Source organism: Cyclopterus lumpus, chromosome 12, assembly GCF_009769545.1.
Source record: "Cyclopterus lumpus isolate fCycLum1 chromosome 12, fCycLum1.pri, whole genome shotgun sequence".
NCBI lineage: Eukaryota > Metazoa > Chordata > Actinopteri > Perciformes > Cyclopteridae > Cyclopterus > Cyclopterus lumpus.
This window is the reverse complement of record NC_046977.1, coordinates 8,522,887-8,547,222: the sequence shown is the minus strand read 5'-3', so window position 1 is coordinate 8,547,222 and position 24,336 is coordinate 8,522,887. Positions and strand designations below refer to the sequence as shown.

The 24,336-nt window shown below is 40.9% G+C and overlaps 1 protein-coding gene across 1 annotated transcript in view; it reads left to right on the top strand.

The window, feature by feature from the left end:
• The first annotated feature begins 2,641 nt into the window (after nt 1-2,641).
• The window catches only part of pappaa (pregnancy-associated plasma protein A, pappalysin 1a), a 76,717-nt gene continuing 55,022 nt past the window's right edge, over nt 2,642-24,336 (top strand). The window contains exons 1-6 of the mRNA XM_034547040.1: nt 2,642-3,032; nt 8,928-10,032; nt 16,755-16,900; nt 17,200-17,493; nt 17,881-18,073; nt 18,346-18,467. Of these exons, the coding sequence (XP_034402931.1) occupies nt 2,642-3,032; nt 8,928-10,032; nt 16,755-16,900; nt 17,200-17,493; nt 17,881-18,073; nt 18,346-18,467 (2,251 nt within the window). The remainder of the gene's footprint in view (nt 3,033-8,927; nt 10,033-16,754; nt 16,901-17,199; nt 17,494-17,880; nt 18,074-18,345; nt 18,468-24,336) is intronic.

Sequence of the window (24,336 nt, the reverse complement as noted above, 5' to 3'; positions counted from 1 at the left end):
TGTTCCGTTATAGGGAGTAAGCGAGAAAGTGACCGACTGATCCGAGGTGAAGAATGTAATTACAGGCCTCGAGAGATGTCTTTCACCTTCTGTCCCGATACTCTGGTACCTTTATGGGTTAATATTTACATTTCCCTTCAGTGTTAACTATATATGATGACGGTTCCGTTGCAATGCATTACAACATTAAATGACTTTCAAGTGTATGACCCAGCGGTATTTTGATGACTGAAAAAAATGATTACCTTTTTATTATGGGGGGGAGAAAAAGCATGTGTTTTACTACAAAGTGTGCATCAAAAGCAAGCAATGTCATGGGAATCAGGAGTCTTTGAGACAAGGACCCAAACAAAAACTCATTCAAACAGATGGAAGTGTTGCCACACAACCACAACTAACGGGAGAATGGGGTTTACCAACCTGACGTGTGAAGGTTTGGACACACAAAGTTGTCCACTGTCTCCTTTGACCAGATTTAAATGTGTGGTCCATGTGAAACTCTGCTCCCAGCAACTTCCAAGGTCAAACGCCTCTCAATATGTGATTTTCCCCGCTCAAGACACAAAAGGAAATATGTGGCCCAAAGTCGCAACACCATATGAAAAAGAAAGCAAATATTTAATGTTTGTTCTCTCTTTCCTTTATGGAAGGTGGCAAGTTTTGGCTGTCTAAACACACATTTACAACAAACAACCGTGGGAGAACAGAGAGGAAACACCGACATTCCAACTGACTGTCTCTATGGAAAACCATTAAAAGGTAAAGCCACGCTGTGTCAAAATATCCTCGGAGTAACAGTAACATTGACCAAAGGATTGTTTTCATTTCACTCTGCAGCGGAGATTTACGAAGGCTTTGTCGCCAATCTCCAAAGCTTATGAACTTTAGTCGAGAGTGTGGTTTTGAAACACATCCATCTCTTGACGTGTCAGTAAACATTAGGCTGTGTGAGTCAACCTGAAACTTACAAATCCCTGACATTTTTCTTTTTCAAATCCCTTTGGGAAAGCAAAGAATGTCCTTGTTTGGCAATAGTGCATTGCTACAAACTTTAACTGGATTTAAATGGGTTGGCTAGATTTTTAAAAATTAAAAATAAAACATGCACAGGTAGAAAATACACAGAAGTGCACTTATTGCCCATTTTGCGGTTAAAAACCTCAAACGCTGGCTTTTGACAGAAGAAAGGACATATGATCCATCAAAGTAGGTTAAGTAAAGAAAGGACAATAACTGCTTTGGCTTTGTCAATGTTCTCCCATTACTTCTTTGATCTATTGCTTACTTTATTTTGAAAGGACATTAATGGGAAACATGACTTTGACGGGACGGTTAGGTCTACCTTTTATAGACTATACGTAATGCTTTGCCAAGTCCCAGGAGGATGTAAGTAACCTAATAGTCGACATATTTGTATTCCCAAAGTTTGCATGCTAATCCCTACAATTATACAAAAAAATAAAATAAAAGCTTAGATCTCGAAATCATATTTGGGGCAATCTCTACAGGGGACTAAACATGTATTGAGGAGTACTCATCCCTTCTTTCATGTGGACTATATTTTTTTAATAATGTCACTGCGGGGAAGATTTCACCAAATATCCACAACGATAACTATAATGATTATTCCATGTTCTTCGACTCCTGTGTCGAGGGCTTGATGTAAATATGGGATGGTTTACATTGTAGCCACTAGAGGGATACATATACGCCCTTCAAACTCCGTAAACACCATCCTATCACTAAGTGCCAAGGGGAGAATTGCAGTGAGCGAGAGTTGCCTACCTGTGTGACTTCCCACTTTGAGAAGAAAAAACAACAACATTTGATACACGAGTTGTTCTTAAAAAGACTTGGAGAGAATCTGGCTCTAAAGCGGACGGCCAGCTCTGACTCCTCTCCTCCAAGTGTATCTGCTTCAGGCAATCAATGAGGACCGCGGTGCTTACTTCTGCAGCTCTCTGTCCCTCTTTCTCTCTTTCGCCTCACCAGATATCATAGTGCATGTCAACTTTTTTTGTACAGGCATACAGGCAAGAGGAAGTTTGGATTTCATTTTTGATCAACATTTACCTCTCGTTTCCTGTAATAAATATGAGAGGTCGGTTTGTTGTCACTTTTCTTTGGAATGTAATATGTGCCATTTCTTATGCTGTTTTACGGGTAGGATAAGGAAACAACAAAAAGGTGTGACAAGAGCTTGGCGGACAACTGTGGATTTCTGCGAGTAACTCCTACCGTCCAAAGGGGATGAGGGGGGCATCGGCCGGACCCCCCTCTTGATTGATTACTTATTAGTCATCCCTTTGGCTAAATGGGACCCATTGAAAAGGCACCGTGGAACACATACATGAATCAAATATTCCTGTGTCCCCTGAATGTCTCCAGAGTAGTTTTGCTTAAGAGAGGGGGTCGTGGCTTAGCATATAAAGAGGGAAAAACAGCATAGCTTTATGGGTTTATTTAGACAGTTTCTACGGTTTGACATTCTACAGCTGTAAGAGAGAAGGACAAACTCGAGAGGATTCCAAAGAGGAGAACATTGTGGACATATATTTTTTGTAGTTATTCCGTTGTTTCTATTTTTTATTTTTTTTTCTCTTATTTTAAATATTTTTTTTGCCATTACCTCTCCCGAAAAATGAAACTTTGGACATCTCCCTGGGTGTCTTGCCTGGTGGTTATCATATTGTGCTTTGGATCAGAGTGCGGGACTGTCCGGAGAAAGGGGAGATCCAAGAGGGAGTTGGTGCGCATTAGGGAGGCGAAATCCACCATCCCAGGGGCTTGTGCCACTCGTCTGCCCCGGGGCAAACGCTCTTTGCCCGGCTTGGAGAGACGGGTGCTCCGCCAGCGTCGGCGCTCTTCACAGGCGGAGGAAAACTCTCCAGACCGGGGGAAAGCTGTCTATTTTACGGGCAGGGGAGATCAGCTACGGCTGAAACCTAGCGTGGAGATACCCAGAGGAAATTTCACTCTTGAGATGTGGATCAAACCGGAGGGAGGTCAACGATCACCCACAGTGATTGCAGGTAGGATAGTCTCCACATTCTCCATCATATTGTCAACCCAACTCCTTTTACAAGTGTAACTTAAAAACTAGCCACTTAAATCGGAAATTGAGAAGTAAACATGCAAATGTGCCGTATTTTATGCCAGTGTCGTGTAGTCTAAAACAAAAAAAAACATGCAGTTTCAGCGAGTTGAAAATGAGTTCATCTAGCAGACTAGACAATGATGTAATGCTCTGAAAAGTACAGTGGATAATTTAGGTAGTGCAAGCATTGGGTCAATGAAGATTTATTTCGATCACATTTAAGTTTCCCAGCTTTCGGAGAGAAATCGCTGCAACATGATTTTATTCTCCGAATTAATTTCCCCGTGATTTTTCCAGTGCAGACTGACTCGATCCGTGGGTTATATGATCATACAAGTGAGGGGAACGGCCAACAGCTATAGGCTACTGCATCATTTGACTGGCAGCTGATGTCACTGTGCGTAAAATGTAATTTCTTTAAACCGACGAGGCTATTTTAAAACTATGATGTAATGGTCAAAACTTTGTGCGCGAGCACGTCACGTCAGGCAGGCGCAACGCCGGAGAGGTCTCTCGTCGGAGCGGGCACTCAAAGCTCTCGGCACAAGCCGCAGGCTTGAGTGTCCCCCAAAATCGACACCTTTTGGCTACCGGAGTTACGGGACAGGACCGAGAGACCCAGGGTTTCCCTCCTTTTCGAAAATGTGCTTTCATGTGTGTGCCTTCATGGTCACCGGTGGTGTTACGTCGGCCAGCAAGTCTCTCCAAAACGCCGACTATTGTGCGGAATCATGCGTTATTCGGAGCGTCTCTAATTTAAAGCACAATCTGTGATGCTGCATCCCGATATCTACTGACTGCGCAGAGGAGGGCACACACACGCACACACGCACGCACACACTTGAGCCACTTTGTAGTTGTCTTCTGTGCGCACTCCTTTTTCTCCTGCATCCATGCGTAAAGGAGCACCGTCAAGGTGTTAAAACTGTTCTGCATCATCTGTTTCGACCAATAGCGCTTTTGTGCATTACAGTAAAAAAAGACAGTTTTTTAATGCTTTTCCTTGCCGATAGGGAGCGTTGTATACACAACTCATTGGCTGCTACAGTACACTTGTGCAGATGGCTGCCTCTGAACTGAACTGAACTGAATTGAACTCAGTCCTCCTCAGCCTCCCGTACGCCAGTCTGCACGTTTGGAGACTTAACTACTCCACTTAAATGAATATAATGAATACGCCCCCTCACTCTTACCGTGTGTGTGTGTGTGTGTGTGTGTGTGTGTGTGTGTGTGTGTGTGTGCGTGTGTGTGCGTGTATTGAGATACATTACACTTTTAGGTGGTGCTAGCCAGTTGGCAGGGGCATGCTCTGCAAAACCAATCCCTTGTCAGAGTCTAGAACTGGGGTAGAGGGGGGTGAGAGCGTCTGTTGTGACCTGAGTGACTCAGAGATTTACAGAATGGACACAATAACAGTAACATCTGTACAGTATTATGCAATCCTGTACAAAAACAACACTATGGCCCCCAAAATGACCATAGAGTTGAATAAACACCAATCTTATCACAAAATGAACATTATAGGCTTTACAGATGTGGCATTAGATCACATTATTTCTGTAAAGGTCTTGTTGTGGTACCCCGCCCCACATTGTGTACTGGCTTCTCCCTCCTAGAGATTACCATTCACGTATACTCTTGTGGGTTAATTTTGTAAGATTTGCTCCCATCACACTCCCCCCGGGTATCAGAGAGGGGACCTCGAGAGAATAAATACGATGATCAAACAAATTCAATAAAGCCTAATCTTTTAAATCCAATTTAGGCCTAAAAAATCCCAGTGCCCCTCAAAATGCTCCATCCGCTTGTTTTGATCCCAGCACAGTGTTGTTTGCAGCAGCTGTTTTTTTACTATGTTGTTTTGACCACCACTGTTTCTCTCTCCCTCCCTCGCTCTCCCTCGCTCTCCCTGTCCCTTGTTGTCTTTTTCATTTGTTCTTACTTTCTTCCTTTCTTCCAGATTCAGGCTCTTTCTCGTCTTTTGTTTTGAGTTGTGTCTTGCATACAAAATTCTCACAACTCTGTGGAATATCTCAATTTAGTAACAATGAATGAGAGGATTGTAACTGATCAATTAATTACAAAATCTAACAAAGAGAGATTATATAGAGACTATAAATTGCAGACTATAAAAGTTGCATCAGTATATGCTTTTTAAAAAAATGTGGCAATGAACTGAAGTTGTTTATGAATCATAACCAGCTTTACTGGTCAAGTAATGCACACATACATGGGATCTGACTAGTTTCCGTTACTCTCAATGTACATAAGCAAAATATAGACCTAGTGCTGAAACATGCCAAACTTAAGTTTGAACTATTATACAAATAAATGTACATGGAGTTGTATTTAACAGTGATGATACGTATTTGTTAAAAAACAGCGTGTAAAAATATACTTAATTGGAGTTAACTGATTTTTCTATGACCCTTGGAGAGGTGGAGTCAGATCACTTTTTGGGCGAAAAGAGAATGTTCAAAGATCAATATCTGTTACTTTATACTCCACAGATGAATGATCAATCCTGTGTTATCGTGTTCTCTGTGAATTACAAGACTTCTCAGGGTAAAACATGTTTCCTGTGCTGTCACTGCCCGTGTGTGACAGCGACATGTGGTCAGAATTAATACCATGTTAAAAAACATTTAAAGAGTTTAACCCTCCCCCCACACACACACACACACCTATAAACACAAACACACACATATACACGCCTGCCTATAAACACACACACAATCAGAACATCAAGTTCTATGTCCACATTTTAAGAGTTTACACACACACCTATGAAGCCCCCCTCCCCCCCCCCCCCACACACACACGTACACACACACACACTCACATACACACACACACACACACACACACATACACACACACGCACACACACAATCAGAACATCAAGTTCTATGTCCACATTTTAAGAGTTTACACACACACCTATGAAGCCCCCACCCCCGACACACACACGTACACACACACACACACACTCACATACACACACACACACACACACACACACACACACACACACACACACACACACACACATTCACACAGGCACACACACACACACAATCAGAACATCAAGTTCTCTGTCCACATTTTTTGCACACTTTGTTGTGGCCTTTGTATCCGGGTCTTGTTGGGTTGTCCCGCATCAAAAGAAGAGATAAATAAATCACAAGAGGGATGGAGGCACTCTTCCACGACCTCCTGGGGACAATTATATGCAGACCTAAGCAGATAATTGCTGATAACAGATATATTTTGGTACAATCATATAGTGTGAAAATAAAAAATAAGTACAATAAATACTAATTCAGCTCTTCTAGACCTTTTGTTTGTGTGGATACTTCCTCATTATCATCAAATGTCACTGGGAGACAAAGAGGAAGATGAATAACCTTGATATCATGACTAGGTGGTTAGAGTTTGAAGAGGGGTTGAGCCTCGAGTGCAACACTTTTGCTCCTCAGTCATCACCTCCACTGGTAACATCATCCCAGTCTTCTTATTAGTTTGAATCATTATCATGGCCATGCATTGTGCCTTACTGTAATTGAATAAGGTTTTGGAAAAGTTTTGTTGAGTAGTCTAAAATCACGATTAATGTGACAGTGTCACATTATAAGTTAGTGTAGAAAAACATGGTTTTAATTCATGTCATCTGACTTTCAAAACATATTAAGTGCAACCATTTGTAGAATATTTAATACTCATTAAAACCAGCATTTAGTTTAATTCCTTGTGAAACTTGACAGCCAAGTCAAAGGTTGTGATGACATTTCAAAAATCGATATCCTTGTTATGTTTGTTATGTTTGTTTTTAGAACATCAATGGAATTTTCCATTGTCTCCTCAGAGAAATTGCTGTGGCGGTCACTTTAGTATGACCATGAAAGTGTCTTTCTTTGACCTTTCAGAACTAGAACAGCTAAAACGTAAACGGAGTCTTCATTGTTCCCTTCCTCCCTGCTTTTTATCAAGTCCATGTGACATTTTTCTTTCTTTCTTTTTTTACTTTTTTCCTGAGTTTGTTTTTCTTGGAAGAAGACAAATGGCAAGTGCGAGGAAGGTTGCCTTTGAACCTGAGAGGAACAGCTCTCTACCGTAGCGTGTGCACATGCAAATCCCTTCCGTGTGTGTGTTTCTGAGAAGACACACAAGTGTACTTTGTAATTTGTCTTGGTGCATGAAAGTTTGTGTATTTTCTCATGAGCATGTATATATGCATGTCCGTATAAGTATGTGGATATATGTGCGTGTGTGTGTGTGTGTGTGTGTGTGTATGCGTGTTTGCCAGAAGAGTTGCAGTGCAGGGTCTGGAAAAGTGTAGTGTGTTAGATTAATTGAGCATGGCAGAATTATGACAGCTGTTTACACTAGGAGCCCTACGAGCATTTTAGCACACCTTTTAGCCTTGAGTGCACTAGCTGACAGATGGAAGGCTTTTTCCTTCCAGTGTAGTGGAAAGGCTGAAAACGTCATCCGCCAATGGACTGACCTTGACGCTGAACCCAACCCTCGGCCTTTGAAGATTGGTCCATTGGAATACCAAGTTTAATGAATGCATACTGGAATGTGCATCTAATTAGAAACAGGTCAAAGTTAACAAGATGTCCGTGCAATCACCATGAGCCAGACACTTATTGCAGGCTCAGGTAGCCTAATCGATGGGGAACAAAAGCATTTCAGTGGACAAGTGCATTGAGGCAAAGATGTAATCATCACTATGCTGATCAGTTTATCATTTCAGACCATACTACAGTCAGCAGAGAAGAAATACGAAGGGTATTTACTGGCATTTGATCCACAGATCCTCAAACTGTAAAGGACACCCAATATGGGCTGGGTGTACAGCTCACAGATTGAGTGTCTCTGTGTGGATAGATAAACTTCCCAGAAAGCTTATGGGTAGAAGTGCTACTCTGACGTTAGCAAATCCCAGGAATGTATTCTTATGAAAAGAGTGAAGTCCTGCTCTCTCCCCAGAATCACCTGCAAACACACAGACTTTGCTGAGATGGACCTTGTGAGGCATGTCAAGGTGCTTTGGAATCTTTTGACTGGACCCTATGGATATATATGCACATAGTCACGAACATGCATTAAAAAACACACACGCACAGACATGAACTTGTGGGCCTGCACACACGTACCTCAATGAGCGCTAAACAACATTCAGAGATCCCCTAAGAAGTGAAAACATATTACCATGCTCAAGCTGACATACACGTCCAAGTGAAACAGGAAAAAGGTGTTTTGGTGCCTCTACAAAAACAAGGCTTTAGCTGAAAAATAGCCTTTTCTGGCTACCCCACTGGCAAGGGACGTTCACACGAACAACTTTAAATGTGCTCAGTGTTCGTAAGATTCTTATACAGAGAGATTTTCATGGGGTCTCCCTTAGTTAAACATGCACTTCAACCCAATTTCCAGGACAACACGCACTTAAAAATGATACTGTATATCATATACATCATATCTGTTCCCTAATCTCAACTACCGTTTTAGTCCCTCTGGTAAGAACACCGAATATTTCAGAATAATCTGTTTAAAATGTTTACATTCGAGTCTAATTGACATATTCCAACAGATACTGAAATCAAATCCACATGAAGGATCTTATTCATGTGGCTTGTGAATATTGCAAAAATAATTATATTATTAAAAAAAGAGTCTGAATGTGTGAGTTAGGTGTCAGCTCCCTGAGGAACAATGCTTTTTATTATAGATGATGATTTTCTCTCATGTTCACGTCCACATTCACACTTGGAAATAAAGGCATTCACATAATAACAGACTTTTTTTCCCATTCTCTCTCCAGGCCTATACGACAAATGTTTCTACGCCTCCAGTGACAGAGGATGGCTGCTTGGCATCCAGGCGGTTAGTGAACACGGGAATCGTGACCCTCGCTTTTTCTTCTCCCTTAAAACTGACCGTGCCCACAAAGTGACCTCCATCCACTCCAACGCTCGCTATGTACCCAACCAATGGGCACATGTTGCAGTCACATATGATGGCGTGTACATGAAGCTCTTTTTCAATGGCGCCCAAGTGGGTGTCAGTCGGGAGCAATCGGGCGATGTCTTTAGCCATTTGACCAAAAAGTGCAAAGTGCTGATGATTGGGGGGAATGCACTGAATCATAATTACAGGGGGGCAGTGGAGAGGGTGGGCCTATGGAGGCAGGCCAGAGGGCAGAGGCAGATTGTCAGGCATATGCAAGGCCACGAGGACCCCCAAGATCTACCTCAACTGGTCATACGTGAAACATTTGAGCACCCAGGCCGGAAGTGGCTGACTGTGAAAGATGGTAGCTTTCCTCAGCCTGAGCAGGGGGGAGGTGGGCGGTTAGGGTTTCTGGGTGGTGGTGGAGTTGTAAATTCTGAGGGATTATTGGACACAACGCTGGACCCTCCAACTTGTGGTCAAACTGTCTGCGACAACGTTGAGGTCATCAAAAACTACAACCACCTTTGGACCTTCCGTCGACCCAAGAAAGTACGATATCGTGTAATAAATGTTTGGAACGATGCTCGGATGAAGCCAACCGTATCAGACCACCAGATCAGCCTGCAGCACCAGCAGCTAAATGATGCCTTTAACCCCTACAACATCACTTGGGAGCTTAGCATCCACAACGTCACCAATTCCTCCCTTCGAAACCGCTTGATTCTAGCAAACTGTGATATCAGCAAAGTTGGTGATGATGCTTGTGACCCAGAATGCAACCATCCGCTGACAGGGTTTGATGCAGGTGACTGCATGTCTGGGTATCGGAGCCGTTGCCCTGAGCACAAGCAGGGAAATGGTGTTTGTGACCCTGAATGTAACTGGGAGAACTTCTTCTATGACCATGGCGACTGCTGTAACCCCAATGTGACGGATGTGACCAAGACATGCTTCAACCGTTCCTCTCCACACAAGTAAGATCTGTTCACATTTTGCATGTAACCATGTTTGTAGGAATGGTAATCCTCTTTGGTAATTGTGTAATGAACATTCTACTTAAATTCACGAAAAGCTTTAACCACCCACAACATTCCTCACTTAAATTGATTAATTTGTTGTTTGACATGAGTAATTTTGTTAAAACAACTCCACACCATGGCCTCACATGTCTCGAGTAAATCAAAAAAACAAATCTTTCCATACATGTGTCCCTGGAGGGAGGTTTTAATGTCTAGTCCTACTATTTCCTGACCATTTGGGCTGAGGCTCAGTGTAACATAACTCCCTGCCTGTGTGGCCTGGGAAATCCTCTGGGAGCAGCTAGTCCAATCTAGACTTGGCCTGGTTCAATCAGTGTTCCTACACTTAAGCAGGGCAAAACAAACGCAACCAGATTACTTTTCTAGTAGCAAGTGCGTAAGCCAGACTATTAATTTTTGTATCACATTTTCAACAACTCTCCCTACCTTTTTCTACTCAGTCTGCTATACCCAATCATCTAATAATGCTGGCTTGATTGGAAAGAGTGATATTCTAAGGACAATTAGAGGTCAGAAAAGAGAGTCCAGTATGATTTTGGCTTGTAGCAATGGAAATCATTAAAAAAACATACCACTCTCTCCAGGAAACCACTGATGTTTCACATGTTTCCAGGGGAGGCAGGTATCGGTCCCTAAACGTGGGTGCCTGAAAGAATTTTCCCGGAAAAATAGTGAAGACAGTTTATTTCACTTGCACATGAATACCTCTATAAAAGAATCTTCTAGATGGACTGCACGTCAAGCAAGAGATTATGTGGTTTCATGCGGCCACTTTGGGAGAATACGGAGGCCTTCATGAATGCATGCAAATTTTTGTTTTTGTGGTAATATCACTGTGGCTTGTAGATGATGAGTAAAAGCTGGCAGAAAGAGTACATCTCAGGAATTTGCTTTAATAAGGTTTGTGCCAGACCTCCAATAGCAGGACTGTTTGTTTCCTACATTGAAACTTAATACAGTAGAAGGAGACATTTTTGTGGACAATGCAGGGGGTATTACTGGTTATGACAGAAAAAGAGAAGAAAATGACAGCAATTCAGATGTTTGTCAGGATTTCTTGCCACTGTCATATGGGGTCAAGTGAAATGGAGAACATCTCGTGGGCCTAGTATGTGGGATTTATTTTCATTTTTTTTCTGATAGCGTAGATCAAGTAAACCAGTCTGTTTTCAATCACAGTTAAGCTGGAAGCATTGTCTGTTTGGCACTATCCTGTTATTTAAAATGAATGCAAAATAGCTAAATAATGACTAATTAAGAACATCAGATGGTGAAAGCAGGTGGGTTTGCTGTTGCTTCCGTAATTCCCATTGCATCCCTTGCAGCTTAGTCATCATTAGAAGCTAATTCATCAAGTGGCAGGCAAACAACTTCATTTAGACATCAACCATTGGCAAAACGCTTGCCGTTGCAATGTTCAAACCTCCTTGCGGCCATCTGAAAGATGGCGTGTGAAAGAAAAGATTCTAGAAAGAGAGAAAAAGGACAAGATAATTGTCAGTCTAAAAAATAGATATAATCTCCCCAAGTGGTTGCTTATTTTGCTTTGATTATGGTATGTCTGGAGAGACTTGCAGAGAGCTGCCCTACAAACAGTTTGACATTCCTCCTTAATTATGGAATTCTGGATGAACAATGTACCGCGTATGCGGGGGAACAATGGTTGTGAGGTACTGCATTTATTTTTGCAGCGTTTGCGCCTGTTACCACTTACGTGTAGGGTTTTCCAAAATCTGGCAAACACAGGACACAGGCAGCTCTGCGGTCCTGCAACAATCTCTCCTCTGAAAATACCATTGATAATAATCCCCCCTCTCCCTCCCTCATTTGGCTGAGGGAAATATTTTGCATTGTTTTCACAGCCCTTGGTTTTGACACTTCTTATGGTTTAGGTGGTATTTGATGTTATCTGACAGCCTTTACATTCTTATGTCTGCAGCTAGGGGCATCTGGAATTGTGGCTGAAATTTATACACTGTGAATTCACATAATGTGTGCAGAAAAGCAAAAAACAAATAGCACTGAAAACGTAGTTTGAAAATCTTATAAGTGTCCTTGACTGTCAATGAAAGATCAATGTAATATCCAAGCAACTTGACAGACGATGAATATCCCATCATATCAGAAAGCTTTTAAATACCTCCTAAACTATAGCAAGATGGATTCACACACTTTGCAAGGTGGCTATTATACCATTTTGGCTTCAATGGTTTTTTTTTTGCCTGGCTTTATCAGAGGCTAATAGGTCATCTGTTTTCCCTTGAACTCTGTCTTTCTCCCCTTACTGAGTCAATACCTCTTACTGTGGCAGGTTAATGGATGGACCACCCTTTCTATTTCCTTCACTCCCTCTCCCTGCTGTATTTTAGCTCAGAGTGGGGAGCTAATCTCCAGGGCCCTTGACTTGGGTGTTTTACAGTTGGTCGTCTAAACCTTAAGCCTCCGTCCCATAAAACATAATGGAGTGCTTGGGCGTAAATACCAGAGGTTTGCACTTCCCCTTTAAAGCCATAGCACACTTATAAAGCACCTGCTGCTGAGGTTTCACCTGTGCTTGCACGGGGGCTGATAGTCGTCTTTCTTCTTAACAAGGTTATTGAGGGGAAAGTGGAGTAAGGAGGGGTTTCACTTGGGCCACTAGGAAGGCAGGGGAGTGGCATCTGGCTATGAGTCGACAGAGACTCTAGTTGGTCTTTTGACAATATTCGACACGGGGGAATTTAGTCGATAGTGCCTTGGTGGGGTCTTTGCGGTAAAGTAAAGAAAAGCACAGGTGAAGAGGTACAAACATTTTTCCAGGACCGATAGTGTCCACCTTGGTGCTCTATTAAGATCTCCCATTTTAGATAGGAACTGGGAACACTGGGCAGCATCAAATCATCCCATCGTCCATTCCATACTTCTCCAAATCCTTCTTTTTCAAACTGTTCTCACAGCAACGAGCAGTCACAGCAGTATTCCCGGTGTTGACACAGTTCCTATGCATGTCTCTTACTTGGAGAGGAAAAACATAATCAGCGGAGTAAGTTGGAAGGTTACAGAGGAGAGTGCCAGTATAGTAATAAAGGCAGAGATGAATGATGGTTTTAGGGGTTGTGGTGCTGACCAACTCGATGACAGAGGAGTTGAGGGCCCCCTGCAATTTTAAAAGTCTTCTTGGCCGTGAGACCGTCAATGCCATGCCAGCTTAGCCCTGCTTTCACACAATGCAGCCCCAGACACATGTATAAAAGGCACATTTATGGGCTTGTATGAATTATATATGGGTGTAAATGTATGAGGTCATAATCCCCCATTTAATATGTATCAGATATAATAACATTAACACGGCAGTTTGAGCTGCTTTGCGCACCCCTGAATCTCCAACAGATGCCCTACAGTGATACTTAAATTTAGCGAAGCTTGATTTCATGCACTCACCTTATCTCTCTGTCTCTCTGTCTCTCTGTCTCTCTGTCTCTCTCTCTCTGTTTCTCTCTTTCTCTCTTTTCCCCCCCATGAAATGTCTAAAAAGTGGTGTGGTTAAATGCATGGAAAATCCTGTCTTTCCCAAGTGGCTCATCTTGGCTAAAAAAACGTTTGATGGGAGGCAAGAGAGGGGAACAGGGACGAAGGAATGGTGAAACAGTTAAGGGGTGAGAGAGAGAGAGAGAGAGAGAGAGAGAGATAAAGAGACTGGGGGCGGGGTGAAGGGTAATTGGCGAGGAGGTTTGAGTAAGATGTGAATAGACAGATCAAAAGTCAGAGGCCCAAACTGCTCTGACAATTAACGCCCTCACAATGAAATCATTGGGCTACAGCTTTCTAAAGTTGCAACCCAAGCCTTTACCGAAGCTTTGCTAGCGTACACATGACCAATCATATGTGCACATGCTTCTTTACTTGATTATTCTTACACTGTCTGCTCTTGCTCTGAAAGTCTCCCCATTCATCAATCCACCAAGGGGCTCTAGAACTACTGTTCTACTTCATTGCTGACTCAATCATTTCGCCATCAAACCCCTCTGACCCCCCCCCGCATGCATGTCCAAAAACTCTGGACAAATATTTTCGAAGGAAATAATGAAATTCCTGAAATTATTAGGAAGAGGGACCTTATATTATCTGTTCTCTTTCCCTCTCTCTCCTTAGACCCGGCCCCAGTGAGTGCCCCCAGTTGCTCTCGCATAGGCTGGAAGAAAGCATGAACCCTTTTATTCAAAACGTTTGTTTTGAGGGAGGTCTGCATCTTCACCAAGCAACAACTTGTGATACACAATAAAATAGATTAGTTTTACTCAAACATTTTAATATTTTATGCTGGCATTAACTTTTAAATATGTAACTATTAACCAAAAAAAGGAAAAAAGAGCACACTGGCGCAGCTGGTCATATTTTATTGACCTAATACATTTTGGAAAGGCTGAGTAAAATCTAGATTTTATATTGTAGTTCAACTTTGGAGACTTGACATCAAATAAAATGGTCTTCTGATCCAATAAAAAAAAAAACAACATGATTTATACATTAAGTGAATACTGACCAATACCGGCAGATATCACTTATGTTATCACAGGATCCATTAATCATAAATTGTGACATATAGTGAGATTTTACCTGAAGCTGTGTGTCGGCTTTACTGCTTTACAGTGATAACCTGGAACTGTACACCACCTTATAACTTTACAAGAATTCAAAACATATTTTAAATTTTCTTTTATTTCAAGTCAGTTGTTGAGTGGAAGAGTAAATATAAATAGTACACTCTAGGATTTTCTTTTCAAAGGGACACGTCTTTGACATTTTTGCTTTTATCCTTATATTTACCTGAGTTCACTTAAGTGGGACAAATGTGATGTGCACTTTAAAAGAACAAAGCATGATAGGTACTCATAATAATAATAGCACCAAATGTAATTATAAGTATATGTTTTAAGGGTTGGCAGTGTAACCTTAGTAGGCCTTGATTGTCTAAAATTATCAAAGACTTTTACCTAGAGGATCTTTTCTATTTATGATATATAGAATTGATTAAATTGAAACATTGCACTATAGACATGGAATGTTTATAAAATTCCTTTCTAGATAAAAAAATAAAAAGGAGCAATAGCAACTAATATATGACCGGTATCTATCATATGGCAAAGCATTTAAACTGATGGTGAAATAAAAGTGTCATTCCCAGTGTCATTCATTATCCTAATCTCATTTTTACAATGCCATAATTTATCAACTAGTTAGTATTCACACAATATCAAAGCAGCATGAAGTGCATGTTATTTTACAAGTAATTACACATCTAACCACAAGAGAAAGAGGACTACTTAGTGCAGTCTTTTGCTGGGTGGAAACTCTCCCTGCTGTGGGGTCAGTGGCAGTAAAGGCATGTTGTTTCAGCCTCAATGTTATCACACTTATTGTTATGATCTAAGCACATATAAAATAAGAGTACGAAACATATCGCTGGTAAGTGGGTCACACACATTTAGGTCAAAACATCCAAAGAGGATATCATTTGTGCTAATAGGGACAATTCCATGTTTTGTTTCTGCAGCCTGTTTAAGTGAACAAAAAAGGAACAAACTATCACTTTAGCATCTGCAACAAATTACTGACTCCTCAAACAGAACTGAGCTTGTTGATGCCGTTTGCCAGGACCACTCGCCACGCTCCCATGTTTGATGTATTCATAAAATTAATGACAGCTTTTGCTTGGAAAGATTTAATTCTGTTGAGTGATTACACTTGCAGTCGTTAGTGCTGCCGTTAGTATCCCCACGGCTGAGATGAAACATTGTCATGGCAGGGTGACATCAGAATATTTGTCAAAATATCATAATGCATACGCCAGGCAGGAGTCATTCATTGTTAATTTCACTCAGGAGTCCATTGTAATAGAATAAAAAAGTGTCTTATTTTACTGCAATGCAGTAAAACCATGAAAAACTAATTATTTTTGGTTCCACTGAAAAAGTGGATTCATACCCACCTGCACCTGTTTGCTGCTTGCGTAGGTTGCCATGACATTACTGTATGTCAAAATGAAGAAGACGCACACTCAAGGGATCCTCAAAGACAGACATAATAATTTGATAACATTAATAATAACACAAATGAATTCACTGGTTATTGCTGGTAAGTGAGCAGATACTATAATTAAATGTAATGGAGGGGAAAAAAGACGATATGAGTGGTCAAAATTGATCCCAGCCCGATTCACAGTACCATAGCCTTATCTGACACCAATCATAACCGCACTGCATGTGCATAATCACTGTGCCAGCACTTCTATACTTTTAATGTAACTTGTCTTTTGCTCAGCCTAAAAGACAGTGTGTCTCTTAGGCTGAGCAAAAGAGAAGTTATATTAAAAGTCTTTATCTATTTGGGCATATTGGTTAAACACCAAACTCACAGCGTCGATTATTCTTGTTCTACTTTAATTCTGTTGGTTTAAGGGCCATTGCAATACAATTTAAAGACATATTTAAATTCATCAGGGACCTAATTCTGAGCTCTGTCTTCCTGAAAGATAACACTACATAAGCTCTTTTTGGTTAGAAACACTGTTGCTATTTGTAAAACTTTGCCTTGGTGAAATCTGCATTCACTTCCTCATTGTAGAGCTTTAACCTAATGTCAAATACTGTTTTTTTCTCTTGCTTTTTATCTTCCAGAGCCTATTTGGATGTTAAAGAGCTGAAGGAGATTCTACATTTAGATGGTTCAACTCACCTGAATGTTTTCTTTGCCAATTCTTCTGATGAAGATCTGGCTGGGGTTGCCACTTGGCCATGGGACAAAGAGGCTCTCACACATTTGGGTAGAAGACAAACAACAACACATGCATGCATGCACACTCACATGCACTGTCTTTGGCAGCCTAGAGTGTTGATTTTGAGTAATTACAGTTCAAGCCCCAAGCAGTTTAAGTTTTCTCAATCACAGTTCTTACGGGGAAAAAGGTGATAATGAAGCTGCGCAGGACCATTAATAATGCATTGTCTGAATTGTATTCCAGTTCTACAATTACTTTACACTACAGGCTTTTGTGTTGTGTGCAGTCACTTGAGTGTTTTCAGTGTTTACATCATGTGCATGTCTTCTTCCTCATTTTCTCAGGTGGCATTGTTCTAAACCCTTCCTTCTATGGTACATTCGGTCACACTGACACAATGGTCCATGAGATTGGTCACAGTCTTGGACTCTATCATGTGTTTCGAGGTATATCAGAGATCGAGTCGTGTAATGATGCGTGTTTGGAGACTGAGCCTTCAATGGAAACTGGAGATCTGTGTGCGGACACCAACCCCACTCCCAAATTTAAAGGCTGCCACGATCCCGAACCTGGCAACGAAACCTGTGGCTGTCGGCATTTCACACACACGCCGTTTAACAACTACATGAGCTATGCAGGTGAGACGGAGCCTCCACATATGTTTTGCTACTTAGCTGGGCAAAACGCTAAAGTTCTACCTCTCACATGAAACTGACACACAGAGATCCCCGTAGAGGAATTTGTTGAGTCTGTGTGCATACTGAGACGGATGTGGAATTTAGCAGGGACATTTCATGGGAAAAACCGAACAGGGGGCACATCCTATCATGTCACTTGTGAAATTTGTTGTTGTTGTCATAGTTAAATGGAAAGAAAGACACTGCTAAATACAAACAGGTGGTACATATTGTTTACATGGGATCTAGACCAGTGGAATCATTTAATTCCTTCCTTTTCAGGTCATTGATCAATCCAAAATCCACCCCTGACTCCTCATGCTGACTACCTACCTTTTCTACTTTCAGATGATGCCTGCACAGACTCCTTCACGCTGAACCAGGTTGCTAGGATGCACTGCTACCTGGACCTCATCTACCAGACATGGCAACCCTCTTCCAAACCTCCCCCAGTGCCAATGTCCCCTCAAGTGGTGGAGCAGCATCATAATTCCATCACCCTGGAATGGTTTCCACCGATTTCTGGACACTTTTATGACAGGTGAAATGAGCTACATACTCAACTTCATCAAACCAATTAAGAAAAATATGAATTAGATTATTGAATATTGTTTAGGTTAATATAACAAGCAGGGTCATTTAACATCAAAAACTAAAAAGACTAAAACACCTAAAAGTGAGCCGAATAGCACCAGCTTAAAACTTTGTTACACCCTCATCATTTAGCACATCATTCTTAAAAGAATATTGACACATTACATTTATTTGGTCTGTATCTAAGTTGGTTGCTGTGCATGTCTGTTGGTTTCCTAGAGAAGTGGGATCAGTGTGTGATAAATGCACTGAGGGTAGAGTTCTACTGCAGTATGCCTCCAACTCCTCCTCCCCAAGACCGTGTGCCCCTTCGGGACACTGGTCCCCACGAGAGGCTGAAGGTACAGTATGATACTAAATACTATACTTGGTTTTATTTTGGCATCACACACTGCCATCGTCATTACATTACAAATTGGACAGTTGTGACCTTGTTTTTAATTTTTTGTTGATTTTCTGAGTCACTACTCTGACTCTGAATTGTTTCTGAGTGACTGTCAAGTTAAAAACATGCAAATGACTCACTGGATTCAAGACACTAGGGCCGTGGGACAACATGGAAGGATCAAGGAGGTCACTTCCCAATGGATGAGGCTGTATGGTACCACAATGGTACCAACAATGAGGGCTCAGGCTCGACACCAAGGTTAAAGATCATGTCTTAGCTGTAATCCTGGTTTCTATAGTGCTGTGGAGGCCTGGATTTGGGAAGACTCTTCATATCTGCTTATTCACAACAGCATATATTTGCTTAAAATTAAGCAAGCTAGTATCAGCTGGGTTATAGACATAGACCGTATAAGAATTGGACCCATTGGTTTGTAGCCTGCTGTTTTAAAGCCTTGTGTTCGACGATTTGGCCGTTGCCATCTTAGCTTTTTCCAACCAGTGAACAAAAGTTATTATATTTGGAATTTGGAGGAGTGACGTAGAGACACCGTATATGGCTCTGGTAACAGCAGTGACCTGTCAATCACAGTAAGCTCACCCAAAAGAATACTCTTCTTTTTAGTCTACTTTACTCGAAATGGGACCATAATTTACTAAATGAACATCATACTGCATTGAAGAAGACTTGAACATCGTGATTGAGACCATAACCTTATGTCTACACTTTTATTTACTGAGGTAATAAATCAAGTGAGAAATAGGGTCATTTACTCATAGACTTCAATATAATCAGACTTCTTTTTGCCACCAGAGGAGCCGCCTCCTTCTGGCCAGTAAACCAAAATGCAAGTTTTGAACTGGAGGTTGCTGACGGGTTATAAAGCGAGCTTGTTTCTTTAGGAGCATTTGGCAGCCTTAATTTTGAAATCTAGCAAGTTTGAATATGACAAGGACCAACCCATGAATTTGACAAATTATTCTTGGGTAAACCGTCCTAACTAAAATAATATTAAAGCATGCAACAAAACTGCTACCCTAAACACTGCTATGTAAGCTGAGCACTAACTAGAATTAAGTAACTAGTTTATTATTCAGCTGAATCTCCTGAAAATCACCAAATAGATTACTAAAAGGTGAAATTGTTAAAAGTGTGATCATTGTTGTTGGTAAAAAGAAGTCTCACAGTTTTGAGATGCATCTTACACTTCAATAGTCAGGCTGTCCATTTAGTGAGTGCATTGAGTCCACACACAACAAGTCAGTGCATACATCTATAGTTGAGATGTGTAACATTTATATCACAAAAAGGTCATGAAGCTAGTCTATTATCCATCCAGTACTTGACCTTTCAATCTAAAAAGCGAACATGGCTTTCACTGTTTTGGCCCTCTCACTCCGGAACCCTCTTCCCCATCCTCCTAGTGTCACAACTACAGTATGATACTACAAAATTAAAAACAACATATAAATCATATAACACAATTAAAGTGTGTGATATAATGTTTAATCAAAACAATAAATATAATTATTAATATAGTAATCTAACCACAACACAACACCATTAATTATATTGATAATTATATTATGCAGAGCAATTGAATTTAGAGATAGAATTCTATCTATGATTGTATGTTGTATTGTTTGTCTGACTGTGTGTGTGTGTGTGTGTGTGGATGCGGATGCGGTATAGCTTCTGAACCTTGCCTTCACACTGACATATAGTGTATGTATCAGAGGCAAGTCTGGGCTTGTCTAACATGCTGTGTGTGTAAACTGTCCTCTATTTTCCCTCTTGGAAGGGGTCCCTGTTTGTGGCAGCTCCCCATTCCCTGTTAACTTTGCTGCTTGCGCCAGTTTCTCACTGGATACCACAGCTGCCGTTTCCTGCTGTGATGGCGCATATGTCTCCAGCAGTTAGTAATAAACACTCTGGCAAACTACTCTAAGATACTGTAAGTATTGGCCTATTAACTATTGGCATAGCACATTGGAAGATAAGCGTGTCAACATGCACTTGTGTGACTGTGCATGTGTGCATTCATCAGCATTGATGCATACACATGGCACCTCAGCCAACTCTCATTCTCAGGGCATCAAATACCAATGCTTTGACCCTTATTTCGGCGTCTGATATCGATGCACAAGGCATCCTCTAGTGTCCCTAAAGTGTGATGATATAGTTTAAAGACTAAGAAAACACACACAGGGTGGGTGGGCCAAACATACACATGACGTACAACCAGGACACTGGTGTTGGAGATCAGTGTTGGTTATTTTGAAGTGATGTTTGTGATTTACTTACTTATTTTAAGCCCAACCATGATGTTTTTCCAAACCAAACTAAGAGCTTCAGATGACGAAACCTAACTGTGTTTTTGTTTGAATTCACGATAACCACATGTTTACTGCAGCCATGCGCTGGGCTACTTGAGTTAGAAAGTGATGCTTAGAGGTCTGACTTAATGTCAGTATGTGACGAATTGGAATTAAAATGATTTGGCCACCTGTTATCCAAGGACTTGCTGTGTCCTCACACTACCTGACTGGGAACTATTGGCACGGTAACGTCAACGAGAGCCAGAGAACCTCTCATATGTCTTTACTATTCTCTGGCCTAGAGGAATATGGCTGGACAAAAAAAAAGGCAAACACACATGGATATGGATTCAAGGAGGGGGTAAGAGAGGTGGGGTGGGCTGGATAGTTGGGAGAATTGCATGCGGTTAGTGACATTCACAAGGGAGGATCTTGAGTTGATTGAAAACAGCAGTGTGCATGAATGGAAGTGAAAGGTCCAGGATGTGTATGTTCGCCAACGTGTGTGTGGAAATGTGTGTGTAGCTCTATGTGTATACGCATTCCTGTTATTTTGTATGTGCCCACAGTGGTATGAAATAATACTCTTCATAAGCCTTTGGAGTGTATATATATATATATATATATATATATATATATATATATATATATATGGCCTCGATGGACTGGCGGCCTGTCCAGGGTGTCCCCTGCCTTCGCCCTATGAGGATAAGCGGTATTGAAAATGGATGGATGGATATATATATGGAGTATTCAAAATCTTTGCTTATGTGTAAATATGAATGAATTTACTCAATACATCTTAACAGCAAGCATGTGTGTCTATACTTTAAGGTCAAAGATATTATTAGATGCCTCTTTAAAAGAAATACAGTGTTGGGCCTTTGTAAGAACAGAGAGCCACGCTCCAAATAATAACTAACCAATATGAACAAAAGTTAATGGTTACGAAATGCATGACACAACATTTTGAATAAATATGCATACTTTATATCCTTTGACTTATTCTCTGTCTGTCTATCATCAGTACAACAATAATAATAATTGAAAAAATGAACCTCTGAGACCCTGAATGTAACATGATGTGACATTGATTCTCAAGCTGTAGAGTGTCTGCCTTCAGAGTGAGAACGTGTGTGACAGTGAGTCATCGATAGTGAGAGCCGGAGCCAGACACTTCTTAGACAGCATAAAGCGTGCATGCCCGGACATATCCCTGTCTGTTTATTCATCCAGCTCTCTGGACGTTTTGTGGATCAGTATGATGCTCCAGTGCAAAAGGATTATGACCAGCATCTATCATGGAGCTATACTTAACCATCTAGTCATTCTTCCTTAAAATATATCAAAACATTGATCATCCTTGCTTTGGAACTGCACAGACATTTTTCCATACCTGTTCGTGAATTCCCAGTTGTCTCATGTTGTCCAGTTATCATATGGCTTCATAAACATGTAATTGTTAATTGGGAGCTGAATAACAAATTTGGCAACAAAAATGACCCCAGCATCACTGCCAATTCAGGTCATAGTAGATGTTAAAGGTACTTTTTAAACAACTATTACTATCTGATCTGAGGTCATCATCAGAATATAACACTTGTTCAATAACACATCTTGATTTGTTATTGAATCCATTTTTCCCCCCCATCTCTATCCACCTGATTTCCCACTATTTCGTTGTTCTCAATGTGCACTCTAAAAGCAGCAGTGACCTTCCTTTCCATTAAGGATACTAATGCTTATCCCCAGGATGTAACGTTGTCCATTTCAGTCACATTTGCCCAGCCTCTACCTATGTTTATGATACTGAAGAGCTTTGAGAGCGAATGGTTTACATTGAGCCTAGCACCAATTACTCCACAGTTTTTATAGAATGAGTGTTTTTGTCGTCAGTCTATTGCCCAGGTGGGTTCGGCTAATCAACAGCAAATGAATAGCTCATATTCAAAGCTTAGGTCTGGATGGTTCAGTCACCTTGGGGCCCCCTCACCCTGCACTAGAGGAATTATAGGTCAAACACTTCAGAGCTTGGCTGTTTATGTAGCAGTAAGCTGCTGATATTATTTTTTGGGAAGCTGTGTGCATCTGTGAATCTGAAATGAAATATAGCATTTATCTTTGTGAATTTTGATTACCTGATAAAGGTAGCTGCTGTATGTATAATTAAGCAGAACATGTTATATATATATATATATATATATATATATATATATATATTCATATATATATATATATATATATATATATATATATATATATATATATATATATAGTATTGTGGTTTTGATGTGGAATTTCAAACCCTTTGCTTGCACAGATTGTTCTGCCAATTATAGATACATCTTTGCATCTTTGAAATACAGTTTACATTGCCTCGTGTTACACAGTGGATGACACTTCTATTCTGTCTCCTCTTAAATCTCCAACCACATTAACAACAGCGCCAGAGCAGGAGGCAGGCCCATCATAACAGCTGACATTACAAAATATTTTCAGGGGCTACAGCTCCTTTCCTTGCAAACTCAATGAAAATGTACACAGAAAGCCAGGCCGAGCAAAGCCAAGCTCTTGGAGTATCTTAGTTCATTCTCCCCCCTTTTTCTCCCTCCCTCTCTTTCTCTTTTTCTTTAATTCACCTCCACTCTGGCCACACACACACTTACAGTAAAATAATAAATGTGCTGAGATAATGTGGCTTGGAAACCATATTCAGTCCTCACTTGATTAAACACTGGAATTTTGCACGGTGCCCAGAAATGAGGTTAGCAAATGGCTTCGTTGGTTGCCAGCTTGGAAATGCACAAAAGGAAATTGAGGGAGAACATAGTGTCTGCTGCTTGCTGGCTTCTAAAAGTGCTTGATGAATGTTAGTGTACGTCACTTGGGATAATGCGAGTTAGCTGTGTGTGGACTCCAAATATGGCTGGAGTGTGACTGTTAGAGGTTGTAATGACTGTGCTGAAGTGAGAACCCTGCACAGGCCCCTCTCAGAAGGTACACACCTCAGCTCTGCCTTTCCTCTGCAGATGGACTCACAATGAACTCTCAGTTTCACCTCTACCTTGATGTTGCAAGAAGTGTAGACACACTACAACGATCACTGATGCACATTCTTGATCTTTCAGCATTCATAAAAATGATATTGGCGAATTAATTTGTATAGAATGTACTATTTTACCTGTTCTAAGATTTGTTTTTCTGTGCATCATTTGAGGAATTCAAGGACCTGTAGCATATCATGTTTGTATCCATCACTACATGCTAATTTAACAATTATTACCAGCTGTGAAAGCGTGTGGCTGTTTTCTTTTTCACCTTGTGAGTTGATGTGTGTCATCATGGTTAAATGTGGTCCTAGGAACTACTGCAGAAGCAGTTTTGATTACTTTGCCAGGTGTCTGTATTTCTGTGAGTGGACTGACTTTATGTGGCCCAATTTGGCATCGCCGCTAGATTGATCCCCTCGCAAGATAGTCTCTAGTTGATTATGTAAATATACAA